This window comes from Austrofundulus limnaeus, unplaced genomic scaffold (assembly GCF_001266775.1).
Source record: "Austrofundulus limnaeus strain Quisiro unplaced genomic scaffold, Austrofundulus_limnaeus-1.0 Scaffold3, whole genome shotgun sequence".
Taxonomy (NCBI): domain Eukaryota; kingdom Metazoa; phylum Chordata; class Actinopteri; order Cyprinodontiformes; family Rivulidae; genus Austrofundulus; species Austrofundulus limnaeus.
Window position 1 is genome coordinate 5,277,930 of NW_013952405.1, and position 25,317 is coordinate 5,303,246.

The 25,317-nt window shown below is 41.9% G+C and overlaps 1 protein-coding gene across 4 annotated transcripts in view; it reads left to right on the forward strand.

The window, feature by feature from the left end:
• Positions 1 to 1,429: 1,429 nt before the first annotated feature.
• The window catches only part of kmt2d (lysine (K)-specific methyltransferase 2D), a 28,613-nt gene continuing 4,725 nt past the window's right edge, over positions 1,430 to 25,317 (forward strand). The window contains exons 1-47 of one of the 4 annotated variants that reach the window (XM_014018880.1): positions 1,430 to 2,019; positions 4,286 to 4,368; positions 4,483 to 4,594; positions 4,710 to 4,912; positions 5,072 to 5,181; positions 5,287 to 5,449; positions 5,765 to 5,936; positions 6,062 to 6,176; positions 6,318 to 6,496; positions 6,582 to 6,841; positions 6,954 to 7,064; positions 7,232 to 7,614; positions 7,701 to 7,817; positions 7,926 to 8,039; positions 8,171 to 8,275; positions 8,375 to 8,556; positions 8,853 to 9,017; positions 9,164 to 9,273; positions 9,393 to 9,437; positions 9,534 to 9,722; positions 9,811 to 9,996; positions 10,078 to 10,200; positions 10,498 to 10,619; positions 10,728 to 10,854; positions 10,952 to 11,038; positions 11,114 to 11,191; positions 11,286 to 11,444; positions 12,866 to 12,935; positions 13,082 to 13,320; positions 13,407 to 13,480; positions 14,230 to 14,280; positions 14,386 to 15,990; positions 16,083 to 16,274; positions 16,867 to 17,006; positions 17,189 to 18,951; positions 19,060 to 19,183; positions 19,696 to 19,777; positions 19,857 to 19,923; positions 20,023 to 20,255; positions 20,368 to 23,211; positions 23,296 to 23,445; positions 23,524 to 23,688; positions 23,788 to 23,935; positions 24,016 to 24,097; positions 24,186 to 24,358; positions 24,500 to 24,624; positions 24,711 to 24,846. In XM_014018880.1, coding sequence (XP_013874334.1) covers positions 4,320 to 4,368; positions 4,483 to 4,594; positions 4,710 to 4,912; positions 5,072 to 5,181; positions 5,287 to 5,449; positions 5,765 to 5,936; positions 6,062 to 6,176; positions 6,318 to 6,496; positions 6,582 to 6,841; positions 6,954 to 7,064; positions 7,232 to 7,614; positions 7,701 to 7,817; positions 7,926 to 8,039; positions 8,171 to 8,275; positions 8,375 to 8,556; positions 8,853 to 9,017; positions 9,164 to 9,273; positions 9,393 to 9,437; positions 9,534 to 9,722; positions 9,811 to 9,996; positions 10,078 to 10,200; positions 10,498 to 10,619; positions 10,728 to 10,854; positions 10,952 to 11,038; positions 11,114 to 11,191; positions 11,286 to 11,444; positions 12,866 to 12,935; positions 13,082 to 13,320; positions 13,407 to 13,480; positions 14,230 to 14,280; positions 14,386 to 15,990; positions 16,083 to 16,274; positions 16,867 to 17,006; positions 17,189 to 18,951; positions 19,060 to 19,183; positions 19,696 to 19,777; positions 19,857 to 19,923; positions 20,023 to 20,255; positions 20,368 to 23,211; positions 23,296 to 23,445; positions 23,524 to 23,688; positions 23,788 to 23,935; positions 24,016 to 24,097; positions 24,186 to 24,358; positions 24,500 to 24,624; positions 24,711 to 24,846 — 12,229 coding nt within the window. In that variant the 5' untranslated portion in view covers positions 1,430 to 2,019; positions 4,286 to 4,319. Of the gene's footprint in view, positions 2,020 to 3,633; positions 3,729 to 4,285; positions 4,369 to 4,482; positions 4,595 to 4,709; positions 4,913 to 5,071; positions 5,182 to 5,286; positions 5,450 to 5,764; positions 5,937 to 6,061; positions 6,177 to 6,317; positions 6,497 to 6,581; positions 6,842 to 6,953; positions 7,065 to 7,231; positions 7,615 to 7,700; positions 7,818 to 7,925; positions 8,040 to 8,170; positions 8,276 to 8,374; positions 8,557 to 8,852; positions 9,018 to 9,163; positions 9,274 to 9,392; positions 9,438 to 9,533; positions 9,723 to 9,810; positions 9,997 to 10,077; positions 10,201 to 10,497; positions 10,620 to 10,727; positions 10,855 to 10,951; positions 11,039 to 11,113; positions 11,192 to 11,285; positions 11,445 to 12,865; positions 12,936 to 13,081; positions 13,321 to 13,406; positions 13,481 to 14,229; positions 14,281 to 14,385; positions 15,991 to 16,082; positions 16,275 to 16,866; positions 17,007 to 17,188; positions 18,952 to 19,059; positions 19,184 to 19,695; positions 19,778 to 19,856; positions 19,924 to 20,022; positions 20,256 to 20,367; positions 23,212 to 23,295; positions 23,446 to 23,523; positions 23,689 to 23,787; positions 23,936 to 24,015; positions 24,098 to 24,185; positions 24,359 to 24,499; positions 24,625 to 24,710; positions 24,847 to 25,317 lie in introns of those variants that run through there. The other 3 variants (XM_014018872.1, XM_014018888.1, XM_014018897.1) reach the window with 3 other exon arrangements.

Consider the following 25,317-nt stretch of genomic DNA (forward strand, 5'->3'; position numbering starts at 1 on the left):
TGCATAGCTGAAGATAATTAATATTCTACTTGTCCTTTAATTTGTTAGGTTTTTGACACCTTTGTTAATATCATAGCATTCTTTTGGTGTAAGATCAGCAACAGTTCACCCTCCAGCAAGTTGGAGTATTCATTTTCCTAAAAGATTCAGTCTGTTACACTGTGTGCTCATCAAATAGAGGTAAAGTATCATTAAATTACCATTACATCTGAGCTGTTTGACCACAGGCTCTTCTTTTAATTYACACTTGCAAATTCTTCTGTAGGCCAGAGACAGATGTGGATTAAAACGGTAACCTTCGCACCACAAAACTGAAATGTGCAGGAACATCCCAGCAACATTTAGTCCACTTTGTTTTCACCCTGGGATCATAAGAAGAGGTTCGTATCATCATAGAACCGAAGTACTCCTGTAGGACTGACGTTTTCACGCTTTAGGATTGTGTGTTTCAGGAGGACTTTTTTTTGCCCTCATCTGTACAACTTTGATTACAGAAAACCTTTATTTTTCTTAGAATTTAGAATTCAGTTTGCCACATGGTAGCAGCTTAGGTTAAAAGAAAGTGAGKTTTTTTTTTTGCACTTCTTTCCAAACCATTGTTTCCCCCCCTCTCACAGCATGGGTAACAAACCAATCCCCACCTCTCTAACACTTTTTAAATCTGTACTGTAAAACATTTAGACCTTATTTACACAAGCAACTAAACTAATCTTTAGTTTCCTGTTAAAAAGGAAAATATCTGTGGTAACGAGTTGCACAGGGTAAACTGCAGGATGCGGTGGTTTCATCAACCAACTCAATTTTAACCAATTTACATACTAACTGTTAATGCATTTTAGCCACAAATAACCTAAATGCAAATGAAAATGCCTCCAAACGAACTTACTGATTTATTCGGCTGAGTGAACCAAATTAAATGCAGTTCATTTTAACCTGCATGTAGGTAATTTATTCGGATGAATGCACGTTGTATGGCTGGAACTAAAGACTGAATCATGAAAAAATGTGATTAATGGCATCAAGTTTGTTGTACAGTTTTATAAACGATATAAAATGTAGAAGTAATGAATTTCGTTGAAACAAAAGATTGCTATTCATCATGAAACCCAACAAAACCACYCACCAGCAGCACGCCAGTGCAGCTCTTATCTTACAATCATAATCTTGTGAAAAATGGCTTCCTAGGATTCGACAATCTAATGACCTAATATCTAAATAGCCACCATATTTTAGTGATTGCGTTTTCCAAAAATAAAACCCAAACGCGCAAAATTACTTGGCCACTGAAAAGATTTGTTGACTGATATATTTGAGGCTGCAACGCATTTACAAATGTGCATAGATAAAGCATAATTAATGCTCGTTCGTTTGCATGAAATGTTTTTTTGACGTAGTTTTGCCGAGCAAAGCTAGCAGTGGTTAGCTATTAGCGGAACGGCCGTGTGGGGACGCGACGCAGTGAAGTGGAGATGCTAGTGACCCATACAAGGGTACCCGAGCAAAGTTAAGCTACAAATTTACTTAAATGAAAGTCTGCAGTAGATCAAATCTATAAGGAAAGTATAATTTCTGACGCGTCAACAAAGTATATAGTGCGGCCATTTCCGGATACACTATATATGCAAACTTGAGTCTAGAGCGAGATTCCACAGCACAGCTGAAGCTAGCTAATGTTAGCCTTCAAGCTAAATTCAAGGAGCCACTGCGTGAAGCCCCGGGAAACATTTCTTTTCTTTTCTTTTTTGGACCGGACGAAGACTTGTGCTTAAGTTTATTAGGTCCCCGACTGCATATGGCGACTCTATACAAAGCACTAGCTGCTAGTTAGTTTGGTAACAACAGCATCTAGTTAAACAGCTAACGCAGCCTGCCTTCCGCCGACTTGCACTTCCCCCACTCTCACAGCACAGCAGCCGGCTAGTCCCGGTACACAAAATGAAGCAACCCTCAGCATTTCTGGACGCTGTGTGGCTCACGGGATTTTGCTGATGCATGAGGAGGCTATATCGTTTTTATAAGGTGAGTAATTTATATGTAACATGGCTCAACATCTTGCAAGCATGTACATCTGAGACACTGACCTTAAACCGGTGTTAGCTCTGCTATATGTAGCAATTAGCTGCAAGCCCGGACCTTTTGTGTATATCTAATTGCTGGGAAGCTAGTTATGTCACCTGGGTGATCACTTTTAGTAATTATACACTGGTTATTTCCACATTACGACGTTCACAAAACGCAGCTGATGTTTCTTAAAACTAATTGTTCCTGTGAGTAATATAGTTCTACATAATCTGGTCTTTTAGGCAGACTTTGTTGCTTCGTCACCATTGGCAGTTCTAGCTTTTCAGTATCCGTTTGTCGCCAGTGACATGGACGTGTCTATTTGCTGGGTCGAACCAACCCCTTTAAAGTCGCTGTTTACATCGAGAAATGGTGCTCATCGCTGTAATTATCCTGTTATTAGATTTTGGTAGCTTTTAGCGTGGCGCTGCAAAGCAYCACACTGTGACTGTTTAATAACATTACAAACCAGTGAGTTTGCAACACGAGTGGTGGACATCGTGTCATTACTTTCGCTCCGAGCAACTTTAGAGTCAAGCAGCACATTTAGTGTCTCCGTAAACTCGAGCGCAAGGTTAGTGTTTGGATTCAGAGATCCTTGGTTTGACATTAGTATTTAGTTGAGAAATGCGTTTGCTTAAGACTGCAAYGATATTAGATTTAATGGCTTGAAAGAAATCGTGTTCAAAAGCATTAAACAGTTTGCTAATCTGTCATTGAGTCTCATTGTGGAAGTTCTGGCTGTGGGATTAAAACATAGCATGGCAAAAGCGAAAAGCACATCTGATTTTCTGTTTGTGTACATTCCATTTAATGTATKGTCCTCACTGCGCTTTCAGTTCAATTGCTATCAGCTCTATAGTTTTATATTTTGTGCTGCTGCACTCAAATACCATTGCCTCCCTTACATCGCTATTCATTTAGTGTTGTTTTTAATGGTGACATACTCGTCATCTAGGACCATTCAGCTTGATGTGACTGGTTCCCAATTTAAATATAAAGATTTGATCATTAGCGGTTAGTTATTTTGTCTCTTAGTAAGTACAGTTATGATGAATGAATGCAGAATGTTTGCTTTTATATCGCAKTAAATAATTTAAATATTGTAAATTGTAATTGATTCAGCAAAAAGCGCACAAGAAGTCTGCCTCTTTTCTGCGTTTATTTGCCTCCGAGGGTCTGAAAAGGAAACATTACAAAATGTGTGTGTGATAACAACGTGTCGTATTGTTTTTAAAATATGACACAATAATAGTTTTGTAATCCACCAAAAACGATCGCGGTATACATTTTAAAAAGCGACATTTTCATCTACTTGTCTCATGGACGGCAATCAGCTCCTTTGAATTTTTTCTTTTTTACTTTTTAAACATCCGCCAATGTGGGTTAAATAAAGTCGACGTCCATTGTTTGTTTGACAGCGTTTTGTTAAAAAAAGAAAAGCAAAGAAAAGCGTGAAATCTCAAAGCGGAACTATGCTGCGCATGACGAGCTTCTACACGGACGGAGTCCTACTGCAACAGGAAGCTCCACATACGGAAGTTGTATTTTCTTTGTGTACCCCGATTTCTGCTTGTTTTATTTATCAAAACGCAATTTTTTAGCTCCAACCTGCAGTGCTTTTTTGCCCACGGMGGAATTCATCGTCTTGGATTATGCATCGCTCGGTAATTAAGTACGATTGTTAAAGCGGGTCACGATAGATTTCTCACAATGTAACCTTCGCGCTATTTTTTTGTGAGTTTGCGTAAAATCTCGGTTGCATTAATTACTACAAACGCGTTCATTTTAAGACAAGAAACTCGTGCGGGTTAAACCTAAAGCAGCCATAATGTATCGACCCAGTTCTGTTATGTGTGGTTTTTATTTGAAACACTTTTGTGTCGATAAGGGAGTAGTTTGCATTGTTTGCCTTTGGAAGATGGTGGTTTGTTTATACGATGAAAAACACTTAAACATCAACGTTTTTTATATCACAAACATTGCCCTGCATTATCTCACTAAAGGTTAAACCTGGATGCTAACAAACTGCTTTTATAAGAAAACCATTAATTTTGAGTTTTTTTTTTTTAATTTTATTATTGGAAACATGATTCCCTTAGTAATGCACTGATAACAAAGGCTTAGTGATTTTGACATTAGCACTCATTGATTTTATGTAGGAAGTAATTATCTATTTGATCRACACTGAAAGCTGAAGCTGTGCATGTTTTTTAAATTGTAGATCTCTGTAAAAGAGGTCAAAATCAGAGCGGGGAATGGACGAGCAGAAGTCGAACTGCGAAGAAAATGACTCTGAACCAACAGGTAACGTTTTTCTRTGTGCTTAGCACACTGTTTTCTTWTTCTAATAGAATGTGATTTTTAATTTGATGTGACAGGGGATCAAACGTTTGTATCTATTTTTCACTCTTTGCCCAGCTGATGACAATGCCTCTGCAAATCAGCCCATTTCTCCCAATGAGTCGTCCAAGGCCTCTTGTGCGATTGAGGATGAGTCTGGTGTTACTGCAGCTCCTTCYAGCACACCTATGTAAGCTCTTGATTTCACACCAGAAAAGCCAAAGTGCTTACAGCTCCCCCCATTAATGTTGCTGATTGTAAACCAAACCTCTTCTTTGTGTTTATTTTTGTTTGTGCTTGAGCAGAGAGAGTGCTCGTGCCTGTGCGCTCTGTAATTGTGTGGAACGGAGCTTGCATGGACAGCGGGAACTGCGACACTTTAGGTCGTCTTCTCAGCGGCCAYCTCTCAAGCCATCAGCTTTCCCACTGCCAGAGCCTGGAAATGATGACCTGTCTTCCATTGGGTTTTCTGACTCTTCTTGTCTGACGGCACTCTTTGATGACTCAGGTTGAACTTTGAACATGTCACTATATTATTTGTATTAAAATGAAGTGGAATGTAAACATTATTAACAAATCATTTTCTTCAAGTAGATACAAGGTGGATATTTGTTGAACTTGAGATGTTTTTAGACATTATGCTGATGTATGGCTTTATAACAAACAGGGGGTTGTTGGGTTCACCACTGGTGTGCAGTGTGGTCAGACGAGGTAAAGCAAACAGAGGATGAAGAGCTGGAGAATGTGGATAAGGCTGTTATCTCAGGGACACAGCGAGTAAGTGTACCATCTTTTGATGTTCCATAGAAGGTATAATAAAGTAATTAAATGAAYACACTCCTGTACAAGTAAGTAATGCTTGCTACCGTTGATTTGTTTCAGCTTTGTGATTATTGCAAAAGGCTGGGGGCAACCATACGATGCCACATAGAGGACTGTTCAAGATTCTACCACTTCCCGTGTTCGGCAGCCAGTGGATCCTTCCAGTCCATGAAGCAGTTGGTTCTTCTCTGTCCAGAGCACATAGACAAGGCAGAGGAGCTGGGTAGGAGGACCAGTATTTACCAAAAACTATATCATATAATATTACATTAAGGAGGTGATAAATTATGAAAGAAATATTGATTTTTGTCTTCTAAGAGATTTCAAGCGCGCCATTGTTAATTAGCTGCATATTTATCCTTACTTAAAAAGTGATCAGAAACTATAATGGCACTATGTCTTAAATTGTAAAAATCTATTTTGCTTGCTGAAAATAATCTCACTTTTCACTGTCCTGTATTTATTTAATYTACCTTCACAGATATGATCATTTAATAGTTCTTCATTGTTTTTTTTTGTGTGTGTATGTTGTAAATAGCTGGAGAGGAGGCTTGGTGTGCAGTGTGTGACTCTGTTGGGGAGCTCACAGAATTGCTTTTCTGCACGGGCTGTGGCCTACATTATCATGCGACCTGTCTGGAAATTGGTGCCACACCTATTCAACGAGCAGGATGGCAGTGTCCCGAGTGCAAAGTGTGCCAGACTTGCAGGTGAGCGTGTACTCTTGAGTTGCACTGCTCACATATTTGGAACATGGTCATTTGTTCAATGTGTAAAAGAAAACCGTTATGCTTGTACTAAGAAAAAAATCTCTCTCAATGATTATTGCTCTCAGACAACCAGGGGAAGACTCCAAAATGTTGGTTTGTGATGCTTGTGATAAGGGATACCACACCTTCTGTCTTCAGCCAGCCATGGACTCTCTTCCATCTGACCCATGGAAATGCAGAGTAAGATGCTCTTTTCCTCACTTTTTACAGGGAATTGCTATAGTCTTTAAATAAACCCGTTGTTCAAACCAAAATATACTAGTGAGATTTTTTTACATGCATTGTCAATCGTTTTAATTCTTGCGATCTGCACTACATCAGAGATGTCGTGTGTGTTTGGAGTGCGGTGCCCGTGGTTTGGTGCTACCAGGTTCAGCCCAGTGGTTTGATAACTACAGCGTATGTGAGAGATGTCAGCATCAACGGAGCTCGGTGTGTTGTGTGTGCAGCAAAGCTGCCAACCCATCTGTTGGACTTCATTGTTGCAGCATCTGCCGCAGGTTAGTTTAACACACAGCATAGGTTCCTATGGTTGCATCACTCCTGTTTTGATTAAATAAATACGGTGATCTCTGGTTGTCTTAGATGGATGCACAGCGAATGTGCGTCATCGGGGGAGTTTCCTGAAGCCAAGGTTATTTGCTTGCTTTGTAAAGAGGATCAGCAACAGCCTGTCAGTCAAACAGAAGAGCTGCAGACTGGAGAGGAGATGACGATCCAAGCAAAGGCGGACACTTTCACAGAAAAACGAGCAGATTTATCAGACGTGTCATCTGAACAGAAAAGCTCACCAGGGGTTATTGTTGCTCATAATAAACCTGAAAAAGAGACACCTATGGACTTAGGTATGTTGAGGACTAAGCTTACTATAAAATTCAATGTAGCATTTTGTTAAAATAATGTTATGTCAGTGCCCATTTAAAAACTTGTACTGTGTATTTTTTTTTTTAAATTTAGAGGTGGAGTCTTCAGCTCACATAACTGCTTGGAAAACAACCATGGAGTCACAGATCTCAGCAGAACGGTTTACTTCTGAAATGCCAGCTGCTCGTCGTCTTGTGTCTACAGGTAATTTCAAAACATACACGTTAAAATGGTCACAAAGAAAAAAATCGTAGATTTTAGTTTTCGCTAAAATGAGTTGTTTAAGTTAAGGATGCTGATAATCTTTTAATTTATAAAATGACAATGGAAAGAAGAGGAGCTTTGATTTCTCCTACCTTTTACTCTATCAGCAGACACACCAGAGGCCCTCTCTGCAATGGATATGGAGGAGCAGTTACTTCCTCACTCTGATGATGAGGAAGAAGAAGAAGAGGAAGATGATTATGAACAAATTAAAGGACATAATGTGGACATAAAGCARGAACTTAAGCCAGAATTTCTGCTGGATGAAATGTCCAATATGAGCCACGGCGATGAAAGCAGCAGTGGCTTCCTTGGCTCTCCGGGAGAACCTGATCCTCAGCTCTCCATGGAGTTTGGACTCATACCAGCTGGCCACTCACACACAGATAACCTCACGGAGACAGACGACTCGCTTCCCTTTGAACCCCTCAGAAGTGACAGAGAGAAGGCAAAGCGTAGGGGATCCCCGGGACGCTCAAGAATCAAACAGGTGAGGTCATCATAACAGCTCGATGCTTTTGGTTTGAAAATGTTCTTTTGATAACAAAGCTTTATGATTTGTTCATTAACTTGAAGGGGCGGAGCAGTAGTTTTCCTGGAAAGCGCAGGCCTCGAGGAGGAGGTGGTGGGGGGAGAGGGCGTGGTGGGAGGTCACGACTCAAAGCCATGGCTTCTTGCATCGATGCCTTTTTGGTGAGTATTCATTGCATCATTTGATTACCATTAGATGAACATAATATCATTCGATTGCTTTTTGTTAAATKAAATTGCATTTCTGCATACTTGCGGTCCCCCTCACAGCTAAGCATGACCTTAGACACTGGGGTAAATAAGGAGGAAGACGATGATGAAGATGACACCATGCAGAACACGGTGGTTCTTTTCTCAAACACTGATAAATTTGTCCTGCTGCAGGTACACCTTCTGTTTGACATTTCCAGTTATTTTACTTATGTTTGGTATGTTAAGAGCTGAATTTTGTTAGATTTAAATGTTCTCCAAATGGACTCTAAATTAGACTTTCACTTTTTTCCTCTTTGTTTCAGGATATGTGTGTCGTGTGTGGCAGTTTTGGAAAGGGGGTAGAGGGACAGTTGCTGGCTTGTGCTCAGTGTGCCCAGTGTTACCATCCTTACTGTGTGAGCAGCAAAGTAAGAGCMGTGTTAAACTTCAGCTGTTTTTTTATTTTTTATTTTTTTATACAGCTGTACTTGGTCAGAGCTCACAGATTAAACCCTCTATCTTTGCAGATTACAAAGACGAAGCTTCGTAAGGGCTGGCGATGTTTGGAGTGTATTGTATGTGAAGTGTGTGGAAAGGCATCAGACCCCTCTCGTCTGCTGCTGTGCGATGACTGCGATGTCAGCTATCATACCTACTGCCTGGACCCACCCCTGCACACTGTACCAAAGGGTGGCTGGAAGTGCAAATGGTATATGTATATATATATTTTTTTTATTTCTAAGTGTGAGATATTCTGTTCTTCTTTGCCGCTCTTGAATTGGGTCAAATGGAAATGAATGCATGTAAATTTGCATATTATGTAAAACACTGAAACACAGTATCCCAGCGCTGCATTAGCAATTCAAAATGCCATTGCTTTGCCTCTTTATTTTGTAGCATAACAACATTACATTGATCATGTGGATCTGCAGCTTTTTGGCAACCTTTTTAATTCTTTCATTTGAGGTGGATAAATGTTAAGACATGCGGGCTTTTTCTTTCCAGGTGTGTGTGCTGTGTTCAGTGTGGTTCCAGCTCCCCAGGCTTCCACTGCGAGTGGCAGAACAACTACACACATTGTGGCCCTTGTGCTAGCCTCGTCACCTGTCCAGTGTGCCGAGAAAACTTCATGGAAGAAGAGCTGCTGCTGCAGTGTCAGTACTGTGATCGGTGAGTGCCTCGCACTAAAAAAAACTCAAGACACTGCAGCTTATGAAGACAAACAGAAAATGCATTATTTTTCACAGCGTCAGTTATTTCACAACATTTTTATTCACGAAAAGTGTGCATTTTGATGTATTTATGTGCTCATTTAGGTGGGTTCATGCTGTCTGTGAGAGCCTGTACACAGAGGATGAGGTGGAACAAGCTTCTGATGAAGGCTTTGCATGCACATCTTGTTCCCCATATGTTCCAAAACCTGTTGGTGAGTCTCTAAATGACACAGCTTAACTATAACTGAAGACAAAAATTATTGTCTTAATGTTTACTGATTGTACAATTTTGTTTTTACCTTCACTCCCTGTGYACTCCCATTGTTCTCAGTAGTAGAGTCAGCCATTATGGCGTCAATAAAGATCAAAGAGCCAGGTTAGTGAGTTTTATTAAAAAAAATAAATATCATTGGTACTCTGGCACATTCTGTTTCCCTTCAAGTTATTCTGATTTGACAATCTCACTTTACAGAGCCCCAGTTCTACAGACTGGAGGGTGTGTGGTTAACAGAGTCGGGGATGTCCCTGCTCCGTAGCATCTCCATGTCTCCTTTGCACAAGAGGCGGCAAAGGCGATCCCGTCTTGGCACTCTGTGCTGTGATGGAGGTCCTGATGGAATGGATATGAGAGAGGTTGACGGAGAAGGAGAGGAGGGAAAAGGTTGGTTCGTTTTTTTTCATATTATTTTGTCAGTAATATGCTCATAGTTTGTCAGACCTTTTTTCAAATTAGATTTTTATATTATTAGGCTGCGGGGAACCAATGGATTGCGACACCAAATTGGAGCCACCAGGGAGCCCCGATCGAGAAGGTGGTGAGAGGGAAGCAGGTGCAGAAGGAGGTGCTGAAGGCGTGGCTGACTGTGAGGGACTTAAAGGTGGGGCAGAAGAGACGGATGACAGCAAGAAAAGGAAGCGGAAACCCTACAGACCTGGTAAACTTGTCACCCCACTTCTAACGTCATTGTTAATATTTTAACAGTTGTAAAATACTGATATATGACTAATTTTACCAGGGATTGGGGGCTTCATGGTGCGACAAAGGAAATGTCACACTCGGATGAAGAAAGAATTCTTTGCTCAGCTGGCTGGAGAAACTACATTAGACGGGCAGCCGATCGAGCGAACCATTGAAGAAGGTGGGTGATGATGGAATAATTTTTTCAAGCTCAAAAATTGTGTTTAGATATTAGTATATTTGTCACAATTATCACACTGTTATATGTTAAAGGAATGTTTAAATAGTTGTTTTTTTTCTTGCAGGGAGTGTAAATTGTATGGGTTTGGTTCTGTTTTTATTGTATTGCATTTTTTTTCATGATTCCATGCATTAAATGTAAAGTGTGTAATTTTGGGAAACTTTTTATTTGTATTTATTTTTTTAATATTAATAGTAATATTGGGAAACTGAGTGTGTAATGACTCTGTGTGGGCAGGTCCTCACCCAGACACAGATAATATAATGGATCCCAAACCATCTGAAGGTGAGGAACAGGCCAAAAAGAGGCGAGGCCGAAAGAAGAGCAAACTTGAGGACATGTTTCCAGCGTATCTTCAGGTTGGTAGTCACCCTATGCCCATGGCCAAATCAGTTTTTAAACATAAAGCATCCAATGATGTCCATCATTTGTTTTTCTCACATATAAAATTTGTAAATTAATTTCAGGAGGCTTTTTTTGGGAAGACATTAATAGACTTGAGTAAGAAATCTGTGATGACAGCCCCAGGACAGAGGACCGGTCCATGCCTTGTTCGACCTTTGTTACCAACTGGAGTCAGGGTTAACCCAGAGAGTAAGAACATAATCATGATCAGTGATGTCGTTTTTGAAGTATTTGTAATTTAAGGTGTACAAAAAGGCCGCTAAGGTAACTAGTATTTTCTCTGCAGCTGATGGCAAGGATCGGGTTGTGGAGGGTAATTTTCCTTTCAAGCAAGAGGTGGGTGAAGCCCCCAAGGCTCAGGGAGATGGTGCAGGTAATGTTTCAACATTGAAGTTTAATTTTACAATTTTAAGATTTTCAAATTTGCTAAACAGTAAAAGTATTTTAGGAATTCCTGCATCATCCTCATTGGCAAAGGACCAGATGTCAGATTATCCCAATGACTCAGAGGCAGAAAAAAGTGAAGGTAATTCCCTTGTTTGTTTTTCTATCAACAGTATGAAACAAAAAGAAAAGTCAAAAACCTGATTCTGTTTCACTTCGTTGTCCTTGTGTAACAGGTCTTCCACAGGGAGTGGAGAGTCAGGATTCTGAGCAGTTCTTCAGGAAGGTTCTTGGAGTGCAAGATGGCTCCCCTTTAGGCGGCATGAAGCCAATCTTGGAGGCCAATAAGGGAGAACCAAATCCCAGCTCAGTGCCACAGAGACCTCTTCTGTCAGGTTTGTATAAGGAATACCTGCATTAGCTTTAAAAACCTTTCTAATTGGTTGCATTAACTCTCATAAAACAGTGTCTGTTTATTAGAATACCATTTTTTTTATTTTTAGAAAATACTAGGGCTGCAAGAACGAATCGATTAAAATCGATTATTAAAAGCGTTGGCAACGAATTTCATTATCGAATCATTGTCACGGGATTTATGCGTCCCTCGCCRTGTCGCGGAGCTGATTACGTCACCGGCAGAGCGTTGTCAAAATGACCACAGTTAGTTACCAAGAAAGGAAAAAACTCTACCTGTAAAGAGCCGCCCTCTCTGACTCTTGATTGAAAAGCAGAGACTTTGAACTTTAAACCAGTTTTTAAATCGTGTTGTTAAGCCAAGTAGATCTTAAGATATGATAAAAAGTATATGCTAAATTTATTCTTTTTAAAAGACGTCTGATTTGATGCGTGCTGCGTCGCGAGGAGGAAGTGYGTGCGGGGGGATGGAGACCTTAAATCCACCGTTTCGTCGTCCTCTGGGGTCCAAAAGTATAAACTCTCCAGTTTTTTTCTGACTGAGGCCCAAAGTTATTTGTTGAGCAGCAAAAAGTTTCAGGACGAAGGAAAAAAAAGGGCGATCGAGCAGCAGGTCTGCAGGGAGAGGGGAGGATGAGGAGGGTGGCTGCTTCAGAACCAGTTACTGGGTCAGAACAATGTTTTAGTCAAACAGAACCAACAAGAATGAAACAAAAAGAAAAGAATTAGAGAAAAAATAAATGTTAAATGTAAATTAATTCTAATTATAATAAATTAATAATAGTTTTACATCTAAAATGGTATTTTATTATTTTAATCTATTTTCCTCATTCAGCAACCTRTTAAATTTCTGTTATGTTTCATGTAGGAGAAATACACATTTTTTTTCAGTCAGTGTTTAATACAGCTGGCAAAATAAATTGTTAAAATATGTATTATGTGCTTCTGTTTTTTTAATTCAGGAGATAATAAAAAAATCCTTGATTTTATGGGAAGACCCTCTTGATTCAAGAGAAAACTCAGTTTTTTTTAAATGGCTGCTTATTAGTTAATTGTTAATCAATCTATAAGATAAATCAAATTCAGATTAATTCATAATCAATAACGCATCCTTAAGGATTTAACTTAATTTATATTTACTCATATTCATGTAATTAAGTGTTTTAATGATTTGGCCGTTTAATTGAAAAAATAATCAACAGATTAATCGATTCTTAAAATAATCGTTTGTTGCAGCCCTAGAAAATACCTTTGCTGATTAAAAGAAATATTTCGATATGACACACCCTATAAGACTGAAACCATAATTTTTAATTTAAAGGGTGTTATTCAAAATTAAAATGATTTTATGGGTCTGGGATCTAAGGCTGTCTTTGGGATTCAARCTCACTTATTCTTGCAGGACCCCTGCCCTCCACTGGAATGATGGAAACCTTTCCTGCTCTCTCTCAGTCACCCTTCTTTGATATGCGGTATGACCAATATTAAATTCCTTTTTATTTAGCAACAATTGTATCCAGGAGTTCTGCCACATTAGTTTTTTTCTTTACTTTGTCCAGTCAAGACGGATACAAGTGTTCAAAGTTTACTAAAGCGAGTTTCTTTCTTTGCTGTTTAGTGATAGAGGAGGACTGTTTAGTCCAGACGGGGGTGAGGAGAGTCCATGGGCCACACCTTCTACCCCAGCAACCCCTTCCTCCCCACCCACCCCCACAGAGACAGAAGGTGATGGGCTGTCCTACAACCAGCGCAGTCTGCAGCGCTGGGAAAAGGACGAGGAGCTGGGAGAGCTCTCAACCATTTCCCCTGTTCTTTATGCCAATACCAACTTCCCAACTCTTAAACAGGACTACCCAGGTTAGTGAAGGGAAATGTCACACCAGCATAAACCTATTGTCATGCTGTTGTTGGTGAGTAGTTATTAAACGTGTTTTCCATCCCAGACTGGTCAAGTCGCTGTAAACAAATAATGAAAATCTGGAGGAAGGTGTCTGCTGCAGACAAGGTTCCATATCTGGTAAATTCTCAACACATTTGGGTCATTATGAAGTGCCTTGTTTGGATTTTAGAGACACACTTCAGAAAAGGGGAGAAAGAGGGGCTTGTAGAGTTACAATAAGAAGGAATTCAGACCATAGCATTGCAGTTCCACTTTATATAGGCCCCGATTAAATGATTTAAATGTGAAAAAAGGATTTAAAAGCACATGTCTACTTTTAAAGCAACATTAGTAGTCAAATTAAACGATTAAAATAATGTTTTTGATTTCAAATCTTTGTACATGTATATCTTCTATGATAAAATAACTACACACAAGTTCACATCATTCACTTCCAGAAGTCTACTGTGTAATTTGTAATAAATGAGGAAATTCACCAGAATCGTGTTGACAAGTCATTTGTTTACATTCAAATGATGATAAGAACATCTCAGACAGGAGAGTCAGCAAAAGTAATTTTGAGGGAGGAAATCTAGTGGTGGATAGTGTTAAAGTAGATGTTGGAGCTAAGATATGCAAATGAGCTGTGCTGAGATATTCTGAAGCTGTTTTTAATGCAATTTTTACAAAAAGCTTGAGTTAGATTACATCCAAACTAGTTTTGGTGTAGAAATAGTTAGAAGCATAAAAATTCAAATATAAAGCAATGGAAAATCTTGGAATTTTTCAGTAAATTGCAACAAACATAATGTCAGATTTTTGATGTTTAACTTTTTTTTTGCGATGAGGTAAACAAGAGTTCATTCATATATATTTTTTAATTGCAGCAAAAGGCCAAAGATAACCGAGCCGCTCAGAGGATTAACAAGGCACAGAAGGTAAATCGGTGTTCCATTTTTCTGTATTACTATTTTCTTTTGGTTCTGTTGTTGTCTATTGACTATTTTTAACGTAATTTGTACTTTCTACTTTGTTTTTAACAGCAGGCAGAGAGTCAGGTCTGCAGGCCAATCAAAACAGAACCTAGCCGTCCTAAAGGAGAACGGCCGAACTTGCATCTTCAGATTCCGCCACCTTCTACATCAATTTCTTCCTATCCAAGTTCAGCAGACAGTTCATTCTCCTACCCTCCAGACTCTGGATCATCTTCTGTATTTTTCCCAGATGGACCTATGAAGACACCATTGTCAGCTGACAGCAGGACAGATCCTTTGGCCAAACTTCCATCTCAATCACCCCATTCTCACTCACATCCAACCATGCCCTTCTCTCATGCTGGGGCCAGTTCTTTACAGGCCTCTTCCTCAGGTTATTCTGCTTCCGGCCCACAGGGTCCTCCTCAGGGACGGCCAGACAGTCTTGGCCCTTTCGACATGCAACCAGGAACTCCTGGAACCCCCAGACGAGCTCAGCAGGTTGACCCCTACTTCAGATCACAACTGCAGCAGCAACAGGGTCATCACTTACAAACACAGCAAAGCTCTCATGAGTCCTTAGGACCTCCTGAAAGTCCCAGTTCAAGAGGTCCTGGGCTTGCGGAGTCACCCATCTTTTCACCACCCCACAGTGCTCACCATGGAGACCCATTCAGAACTCAGCAGGGAATGGGACGGTCAGAACATGGTTCATCTTCATCACCTGCTGCAGTGGCCTCCTCACCTGCAAGTGCAGGGCAGTACAGGGCTGAAATAAGTGCACCTTCTTTGTGCTCTTCTACTGGAAGGCCTGAACTTTCCACTGGCTCTCCTGCTGGAATGGATTCTGGGGACGGTTTGTTCAAGGCACCCATGACCCCTCGTATGCACCAAGGGGAGAGTGGAGGGGTCCACCCTGGAGCCTCCCCCAGTCATCCATCTGAAAGCTACAGGCAGTCTCCTTCCCACACTTTTTCTGACCCTCATACTCATCCATCACTAACTCCCAGGCCACAATCAGGTGACAGTTGCACTCTTGGAACTCAGAGACAAATTGTAGTGCAACAAGAACAGGGACCTAGAGTCCCCTCTAGTCCACAGTCCCAGTGCAGCTCTCAGTCTCCTCACACTCCTGGTGGTGTGTCTAATGATCCATATTCTGTACAGTCTCCTGCTACCCCTCGTTTCCAATCTCCAGACCCTTGTTCTAAGCCACCTTCAAGGCCACAGTCTAGAGACCCATTTGCTACTATCCACAATCCCCCTTGCACTCCCTCTTTTCCACCAGAGGGAGCTGGAAGCTGCAACAAAACCTCCCCTCCTTCCAACCAGCCACCTCCAACCCATCCTAGTAACAGTTCTACAGGGGATCCAACTTCTGGTAAACCCTCCTTCATTCGCAGCCCCAGTACAGGATCTTCTCTGAACAGTCAACAGCAGACTCAAATGGCAAAGGGTCAACCTCAGCAATCACAGCCACAATCTCAAGGGGCAGACAATCTCAGCTCCAGGGTTCCACCTACTTCTGGATCCCAAGAACTACCAGCTGTTCATCCTCCAGACTTGCTTCATCAGCCAGCTTTAACCGGCACTCAAGAAATGTCTGACCTATCAGCAGTGCAGGACCCTTCGTTAGTAGGGCTTAGTCCATCTGAGCTGGAGAAACACAAACAGGTGTAAAAACTCACCAAAATGGTTTGCAAAAACTCAGTCTGATTTTCTATAATAGTTAACTAAACTCAGATTTTTTTTGTGTTCTTTTGTAGCGCCAGAAACTAAGGGAGTTCATAATCAGACAACAAAAGCAGAAAAACTCAATCAGACAAGAGAAGGAGGCAGCTGCAGCCGCTGCGGCTGCTGCTTCTGCTGCAGGAAATGCCTCCCCTGGCTGGTCTGGAGGAGAGATGACAGCCTTTCAACAGGATAAGACCCACAGGGCACCACCACCTTATCCACAGGTACATATTCAGCAGTATGGTCTCAGCATTACACATTTTTATTTTCTTAATATTTTGTTAATGCAGTTTGAGGTAGGTCCTAATATTTTATTGTACAAGTTGAGGAAAGCAGTGCAGAGAGCATTCAGAACTTTTTGCAAATTAGTTTTTTTTTTCTCTCAGGGTCATGTCTTCTGACTCAGAGAAAGGCTACAAAGRTAGCTTCTCTCACAGTTAGAATCTCACAGTGACCAAGCTGGTAGAGTGATGCACAGGAAGAGCTCCTTGTCTTTTGGTCTTATGTTTTCATTTGCTGATTTCACCAGATAATCATTTTTGGCAAATTCTTTATGAAGAAATTAGCTTATTTTTGTGGTTGAATTAGTTTGTTGTATTTGGTAGAGCATGCTTTTTATTGTGATTTATAATGTGAGGTGGTGTTGTGTGATGATAAAATATTTTACATTAATATCACAAATCTTTTCTGTAGAGTTTCTGTAAAATAAATTGAATGACTTGAATATTTAATACTGAATGATAGACAACAGTAATTAAGTTTTAGAATTAAAAGGAATAATTCATTTAATTAATTTGCTATTATTGCTTTCTTTAGGATCGTGTTGTCCCTGCTACCTCTGAAGCTCAGGTTTCTATGGCTGGGAATCTGCCTGTGGTAGTAGGAGGCATGGATGACAAGCTTATTCGCCCACCGCCTACAGGAACATCTGCCATTGTGGATGCTGGTGGACTAAGGCAGGCACTTTTATACACTAGAAGCTCCAGTAATGTTCCTGTTATGTAATCACTCTAGAAGCACAATTATATGAGAAAATATAGTTACCACCACAATATTTGGCACTCTTATATCCTTTGACTTCAGCTATATCTAATTATTGACATTATTTAAATTGAAATATATAATTTTTTCCCCACAGGATGCCAGGGCCCCCGAGGCCTCATGGCATGTTTAATCGGCCCCCGTTCCCTCCCCAATGGCAAAACCAGGCTCAGAGTCAAAGGAGGCTGCCCCAGCCTGGGATGGAAGGATTGGGCATAAGGCACAATCTTAACTCTGCTGTCAACATTCAAGGTATAGAAAGCATGGGTAACCCTCACAACCTTATGCCAGGACATGGAGGAGAGACCATGCAGCCACTGGGTCAGGGACCTCCACCACAGTTCATTGAATTGAGACACAACTCACAAAGACCATCCCTACGACCACAGTTCATGCCTCGAGGACCCCAGCCGAGGCCACGCCTCTTTGTTTCACCACAAGAAATGGCTGCACCTTACTTACAGCAGCATCCCATTGCTCAAGCTGGGAGTATTCAAACAGAAGGAGCCAATGACTCAACGCTAGGGTTACCACAAGGTGGTCTTCCAGTTTTACTGCCTCAGCAGACTACAGGATCTGTATCACAACAGCCTTGTTTGCAGCCTCAAGCAGCTACTTCCAGTTCAAGCACTCAGAGTACTGAGCAGCATCGACTTGCACAACCAGGTGTAATGGCAGAGCCTCAGGCTGCAACTGCAGGGAGCCGGGAGGAAATGCCAGAGCATGACCTTGAAGGGCTAGGTAATGCTCCCGGGGATGGAGGCGTGGAGGATGAGGATGATCTGGCTCTGGACTTAGATCCTGACAAAGGCGAYGATGACTTGGGGAACCTGGGCAACCTTGAAACTAACGATCCACATCTAGACGACTTGCTTAATAGTGATGAATTTGACCTGCTGGCTTACACTGACCCCGAACTGGACCAAGGTGACCCTAAGGATGTCTTTTCAGACCAGCTGCGGCGAGTAGAAGCAGAAAGCGAAGCACCTTCATCTCTCCATGGATCTGTCCATGTTAAAGTGGAAGAAAAAGCCAAAGTTGATCTTAGACAAAACTCTTTAGCAACAGTTTCAACTGCTACAAGAGAATCTGCTCCCCAGCTGCCACCCACCTCAAATACTGCTGCAGCTTCCAAAGTTAAAGTCGAGGGCAAAGGTCAAACCCCTCAGCTGCAGTCAGAACACACTGAGGTTAAAAATGAAATGGGTGAGGCTGTATCAATGTTGCTTGGAACATCAACGGCCAAGCTAGCACAAACTGAAAATCAGTCAGCCTCGCTCAGTTCTGTTCGATTAGGAGGACTGTCGTACCCCTTACCAGGCCAAGATGATCGTTTTCCTCCAGGTGCCCCACGTGAAGATATCAGTGATGATCCACTGGGACTGCCCGATGTTGGGGGCCAGCACTCCCCTGCAGTAGATTTGGCAAAGGTAGAGAGCTCCTTAGACGGTGAATTGCCACTTCTCATTCAAGATCTTCTGGAGCATGAAAAGAAGGAACTACAGAAACAGCAACAGATGAGTTCACTTCAACAAGGAGCCATGCCTTCACACTTTCCTGGTATTCCAAGCCAACATCCAAACTTGCAGGCATCGGGACAGCTGATGCTGCAACATCAGCATCGTCCTCCAGCCCCGGGAATGATGGCTCAACCGGGAATGGTACCCCGTGCTCCCCACATGCTGCAGCAGCAACAAAGGCTTATGGGACCTGGTATGGTACCTCAGCCTCACATGACTATGTCCCAGCAGCAGGCTGTGATTCGAGCAGGACAGCCAGGAATGCACACAGGTCTTGGTCATCCACCGCAACAAGTTGTTAAACAGTCACCACTGGCCAACAGCTTCTTCCCAGATAAAGGTAACTATAATGACTTATTACTGTCAATGTATTATTCTTTTTGGTTTTATGATTTTTTTTTAATCAGCAACATTTTTGTGTGTGTGTGTTTGTGTCTGTGTGTGATAGATTTGGACAAATTTGCTGCAGACGACATTATGGATCCAATTGCCAAGGCAAAGATGGTAGCTCTCAAGGGTATTAAAAGAGTGTTGGCGCAGGATCCAATGGGTGTTCCATCTGGCATTAACAGGTGCTTCAGTTCAGCATAAAACTTAAACACCATGACTTGAATGCTTTTGTCTCATATGCTCATCAGTGCTAAAGAAAAGTCTTAGATTACGCCTTTTGGTTTATGGATAAATTACAGTGTTAATTCAAATAGGTCCTTCAGTTCTTTAATAACCCAAATAATAAACAAGAAAACAAGTTCTTATGACTTGCTTGTAAGAGGTTAGAGACTGTGGCAGACAATTAACCTATATGGCTGAGTTATTGACTCTATAATGCACAATATAGATTGTTGTTTTTGTACCAGTTCTGCATTACAAATTTACAGTACCGTTTGACCTAGCCAACACAGGTACCTGCCAAAAGTGTAATGTTCCAGCCAGGACATTCTCTAAAAAGATTTAGAATTTCAAGTCAAGAACTTATTTTTCTGGTAAATAACTAGTAAATTGTACATTTTAGCTCAGTATTTGGAATATTCCATACACAGTCTTGTTTAGACTTCATGTGTTGATCTTTTTTATTTTTATAAAGGCAACAAGTTTCTCTGCTTGCTCAGCGGCTGGCCTCTGCCCCTGGCACAGATTCAGCTCAGGTTACATCTGGGCCACTAAAGGTATGTTGTCATTATTTGGGAGTTAGTGGCTTTTTTAAAATGTCATTTTATACAAATAAAAAGTAATTTATATGTTTAGGAGGGAGAAACGGCTGATCCTACCCAGTCAAGACCCAACCCACCACAATTTGTGCAGGGAATAATCAGTATGTTTTACTTTTATTCTCTTTGAAAAGTATTTTTTTAAATGTTATTACCTTATTCATTATTTTCAAGTATAAGTTATATATTCTCTTATTTTACAGATGATGCAGAACAGCATCAATACGAAGAATGGCTTCTACATACCCAGCAGTTACTTCAAATGCAGTTAAAATTTTTAGAAGAACAGATTGGAGTTCACAGAAAATCACGCAAAGCGTTGTGTGCTAAACAACGCACTGCTAAAAAAGCTGGCAGAGAGTTTGCTGAGGCAGATGCAGAGAAACTGAAGTTGGTAACTGAGGAGCAAAGTAAAATTCAGAAACAACTTGACCAGGTTTGTTGATTTTTGTTTTATACTCTTTTTTTTTAAACTTCTGCAAAACCTTTGATTTGTACATTGACGACGTGTGAAATGTTAATTCTGCTGTTCATAAACAATGTTTCAGGTGCGCAAGCAACAGAAGGAGCACACAAATCTTATTGCAGAGTACAGAAGCAAACAACAGCAGCATCAACAAAGCTCAGGTATTCTTACCCCGGGTCATTCTGCACAGGGGGGGCCCCCAAACATGTTTCCCAAAATGCCTGGCCAGATGATGATGGGCCAACAGGGAGCACCAGTAATGGGCCAGCACCCTGGCATGATGCACCAAGTGGGAATGCCTTTAAGAATGCCCCAAGGACAGCCCTTCATGGGTGGGCCGCATTTGCAGGTTCCTTCAGCTCTTGGAGCCAATGGGGCAAGGGCGCCAGGTCCGCCAGGGCCTCAACCTGGATTTTTCCCCCAGGGTCCTGGAATGCAAGGGGCAGACCCAAGGCTTCTTCAAGAAAGACAACTTCACAGAATGCAGATGGCAAAACTACAGCAGCAGCAAGTGATGATGGGGCAGCAACCAATGCCACACCCAAATCAACAGACTGGTTTAATAGCTCAGCCGCAGGCTGGGATGATGGGAAATCAGCTTATGGCACAACAGCAAGCAAACACTCAGCAAGGAATGACTGCTAATCAAGCTAATCCACAGGGCATGGTGCAGGTCCCACAAGGAATGGTTGTAGGTCAGTCGGTGGCTCCATCACAGCAGAATCTTGCAGCAGGCCAGCCTTTTAATCATTCACAGGCCATGATGGCGGCTCAGCCAGGATTGATTGGGAACCAGTCGTTACAGCAACAGAGGCCACAGTTGATCATGGGTCCGCAAGGTGTGGTTGGATCTCCAGGTCACCCAGCACCCAGGGGACCCCAGGGTCAGTTAATTCCACAACAACAGAACATTCTTGCCCAACGCATACTTGTATCTCAGCAGCAAATGACGCAGATCAGTCAGTCGAACCAAGATCAAGGAGGGCATTCCCAGCCCTCTACCCCACATATGGGTTCCTCTCCCTCAGCAGGAAGTAATACACCCCAACCACAGGCATCTACTGACAGCCAAAACTCAGGATTCAAAGAGGGGGGAATTCTAAGCCCTGATTCAAGGACTCCACCACAGCATAGTGGACCTTCCACTCCCAGTCATATGCCCCAGCAAGGCTCTGTAAATGATCATCAGTCTGACCTGGAACGACAGCAATTACAACAACARCAGCAGCAACAGCAACAACAACAACAACAAACTCAAAATCAGATGTATATAACCCAACACCACAATTCAAATCCTCAGTCTGTTTATGAACAACAAACAAGTTTGACTGGAAACCAACAAGCTGGTGCCTCTTTGCAGCAGCAACAACATCAGCTTCCACAAAGACAGGGCTCCCTCAGTGCTGAAAAACCCAGTTTGATGACTATAAAAGAAGAGGTGAACTCGGTCGACTTATTAGCTAAACCACAGCAAACTACTCAGAATGCCACACAGCAGGTTCTAGATCCCACCATGCAGCAGCAGGTCATGAGTCAGAATCGTCCCGGCCAACCACAGCCTGTCCCAATGGGCTTTACTTCGCAGCAGCAAGCCCTCATGGTCCAGCAGCACAAACAGGCAATGATCAGAGCTCAGCAGCAAGCGATGATGGCACAGAGAGCCAATGTCCCACCTGGACCGATCCGCACTTCTATCAACTTTCAAGCAATTATTGCTCAGAATCCTCAGCTCCGCAATCTTCCCCAAAACCAACAGATACAGCACATTCAGGCTATAATAGCACAGAGACAACTCCATCATGGGCAAATGCTGCGAATGCCTGTTGGCCAAGGCCAACCGGGTCAGTTGAGACAACAAGCCCCACAGGGTGGGCAGCAGATGATGGGAATGGAGGGCCATCAGATGCCTTACGGAGGCATGGGAAAACCAGGAGTTGTGGCCAGTCATCAACAATCAGCCATGTTTAGTCAGCAACCTGGTGGTGTTCCTCAGATACAGCAAGGTATGATGGTCCCTGGTCAGCCCCAACCGGGGGAAATGATGCAGCAGCATATGAATAGGAGCCAGTTACCAATGCCACACTCACCAATGGAACAGAATCGTATGGTAAGGCCAGCTTCTCCACGCCAGCCATTAGTCCACTCTCCGGGGGATCCACAGCGACACATGTTTAATCAATCTATGCGTCCTTCCACTCCCAACCTGAATAAACAACAAGCACTAATGGTAGCTCCATCAGGTCGGGTTCAGGGCTCTCCATCCCATGCATACTCTCCAAGAGGTCCTTTTGGAATGAGCCCAGCCCACCCACCCTCACCCTACTCATCTCATGTCTCCTCACCTTCTGTAGCTGACTGTAGAGGTGGGAAGGGCAGTCCCTACAGCCAAATTAGAGCATCTCCACTCAGGTCGCCTGGGGCAAAGAGCCCACTTGATTATCCAGGGCTGAAAGTAGAAACTCAGCTGTCAGGCAGCGAAGCATCTCAGACAGTGTCAATTACCCCTAATGGGCCACAGAAAGGGCTGCTTGTTCAGCAAGAAGGACAAAACATCACAGAAAGTAATGTTCACACGCAACAGGGTGAGCTGTTCAAGACGGTGCAGAACATTAAACAAGAACCGAAGGAGGTTCAGTGTGACAGTGCATCAGAAGCTAACCCTGGAGCTCTGAAGCAAGAAACAACGGGTGAAACAGTTACATGCGGGAGCAACTCCAGCWTTTCTAATGCTGGGTTAGGGTCAGAGCCCCTTGGTCCTAGATCTGAGACTGGACAACAGCTGCTGCAGAAACTCCTTAAAACCAAGAACATTCAGCTTAATGCTCAGAGGCCCTCTGAAGGCATCCACAATGAGATCAATGGTCACATCAACAGTAAATTGGCCATGCTTGAGCAAAAGCTGCAAGGGACTCCGAGAAATATGGAGGTATGATTTTCTTAATTGTGTTGTATCTTTTTAGTTTAACTATTGCTCATGAGGAAAAAGCTTGTATGTTTTCACCTTTCACAGGATTTACAGTCTTTAACTAAAAGGGCTCCTGTACAAAAGCCAAAGCGCATAAATAAACCAAGTGGTGACAAAGGGCCAAATTCACGGAAGAAAAATAAAAAGGAAGAGGTTGGCAAAAGTGCTGAATCCTTCATAAAACAACTCAAACAGGTAAATGTCAAAGAGAAATTTCTACATTTTCACTGACGATGTCTTCATTGTCTTGACTAATGAGCATTTATGTACTAGGGTCTGTCTCTGCTACCGTTGATGGAGCCTTCAATCACTGCCAGCCTGGATCTATTTGCTCCTTTTGGAAGCAGCCCATCCAATGGCAAAGGACAGTTGAAAGGCTCATTTGGAAATGCGGTGCTGGACAATATCCCAGACTACTATTCTCAGCTACTTACTAAGGTAACTCGGTTTCACAAGTACAGTCATATTGGTTGTGGTCTACTCCTGCTTTTAAAAACCAAGTCTTAACAAACTGAAAAAATGCTCACATCTTTACAGAGTAACCTCAGTAACCCTCCAACACCTCCATCCTCCCTACCACCTACTCCACCACCATCAGTACAGCATAAGCTGCTGAATGGTGTGACTCCTGGAGAGGACCTTTCTGGGGGCCAGAAGGACACAAAACCATCAGAAGAACCAATAGGTGATTTTTTTTGCTTGAGAATGTTTAATATGTAGTTAAGCTAAGCTAAAAAAAATTGACTAAATGATTTTTATATTCAGATTCTGTTAAAGAGGAAGTGAAGAGTGTAGATCTACTAGCAGCCCTCCCTACTCCACCACATAACCACAATGAGGATATCAGGTACAACAATCCAGCTGCCCCGACATATTTGTTATGAATCCTGTTTTCTCGGATGTTGTTATAAATGGTSGAAACCTCTTTTTAACAGGATGGAGAGTGACGAGGACGATGCTCAAGAAAGCATCATCCCAGCGTCATCCCCTGAGAGCAGTGTAGGAGACGCAACACCACGTTTTCCTAATCTCCGGGAGCCCAAAGAGGAGGATACAGAGAGAGCAATATCMCCCATCATACCTCTGATACCTCGCACTGCTATACCAGGTATTATGCAACACTTATGTTGAAATTCAAAGGGTTGCACCGTTTTTAAGAGGCCTGCTGTAAAAGTTTCATGTCATTTTTTTCTTCTTTTTTTTTTGTAAAATAAATAATTTTGCGAAATTGTTTTACGCATTTTAACAGCATTTCCAGAAAATAAGCCAGTTGAAGCATCTGATGAGAAAGCTGTTGCCACATCCAACCACTGGGACAAGACCAACAGCAATGAGGTGTCTGTTACTTTCACAGTGTCTCCTGCTGCTGCCAAGGTACTAAACCATCAACTCAGTAAGCCCATGTTTATTTTATTTTTGTAGATTTTACTATCATTCAAATGTTTTTCTTTATTTTCCAGAAACTCAATCATGTKATGATGGCAATGGCCCAACTGCTCAACATTAGGATGCCAAATGCTTATGAGGTCACGTTTCCTCCCCAAAATTCTGACCTGCCTGGAGTGGATGGGCCTGGGAAAAGACACGGACAGTCAGGTGGACATTTCGAGACTAATTCAAGTTTATTTTTTTAAGCATTTTGTTTCTAAACTAAAATTTCTGTTGAAGTTAATTAGCCATGGCTTGTTGGTAATATTTTGGYATACACATGAAGATAATTGAGCTGTATCAAAAGCTTTTTTTTTGTTCAAAACAGGCTGATAGCTCTCTGGTGCCATGTTGGATCTCCTGCTTAGTGTAGCTACAGCAAAAAAAAAAAAAAAAAACAGAGTTCAATCAGTTCAATAAAACTTTGGTTCAGACCTAGCAGAAGTTGTAGCTTTAGCTCTTGGAATTAAACAATGTTAACACCAAAAGAGGTATTTGTTTAAACAGATCTGTAGCAAAAATGTGTCTCTGTTTATCTTTTGATATATTTTTTCCTCCAAAACCCTCACAGAGTTCTCTCTGTGATGCAGTCAAAATTTTATTTCATCATATTAACAATATATGTGACCCATCACTTCC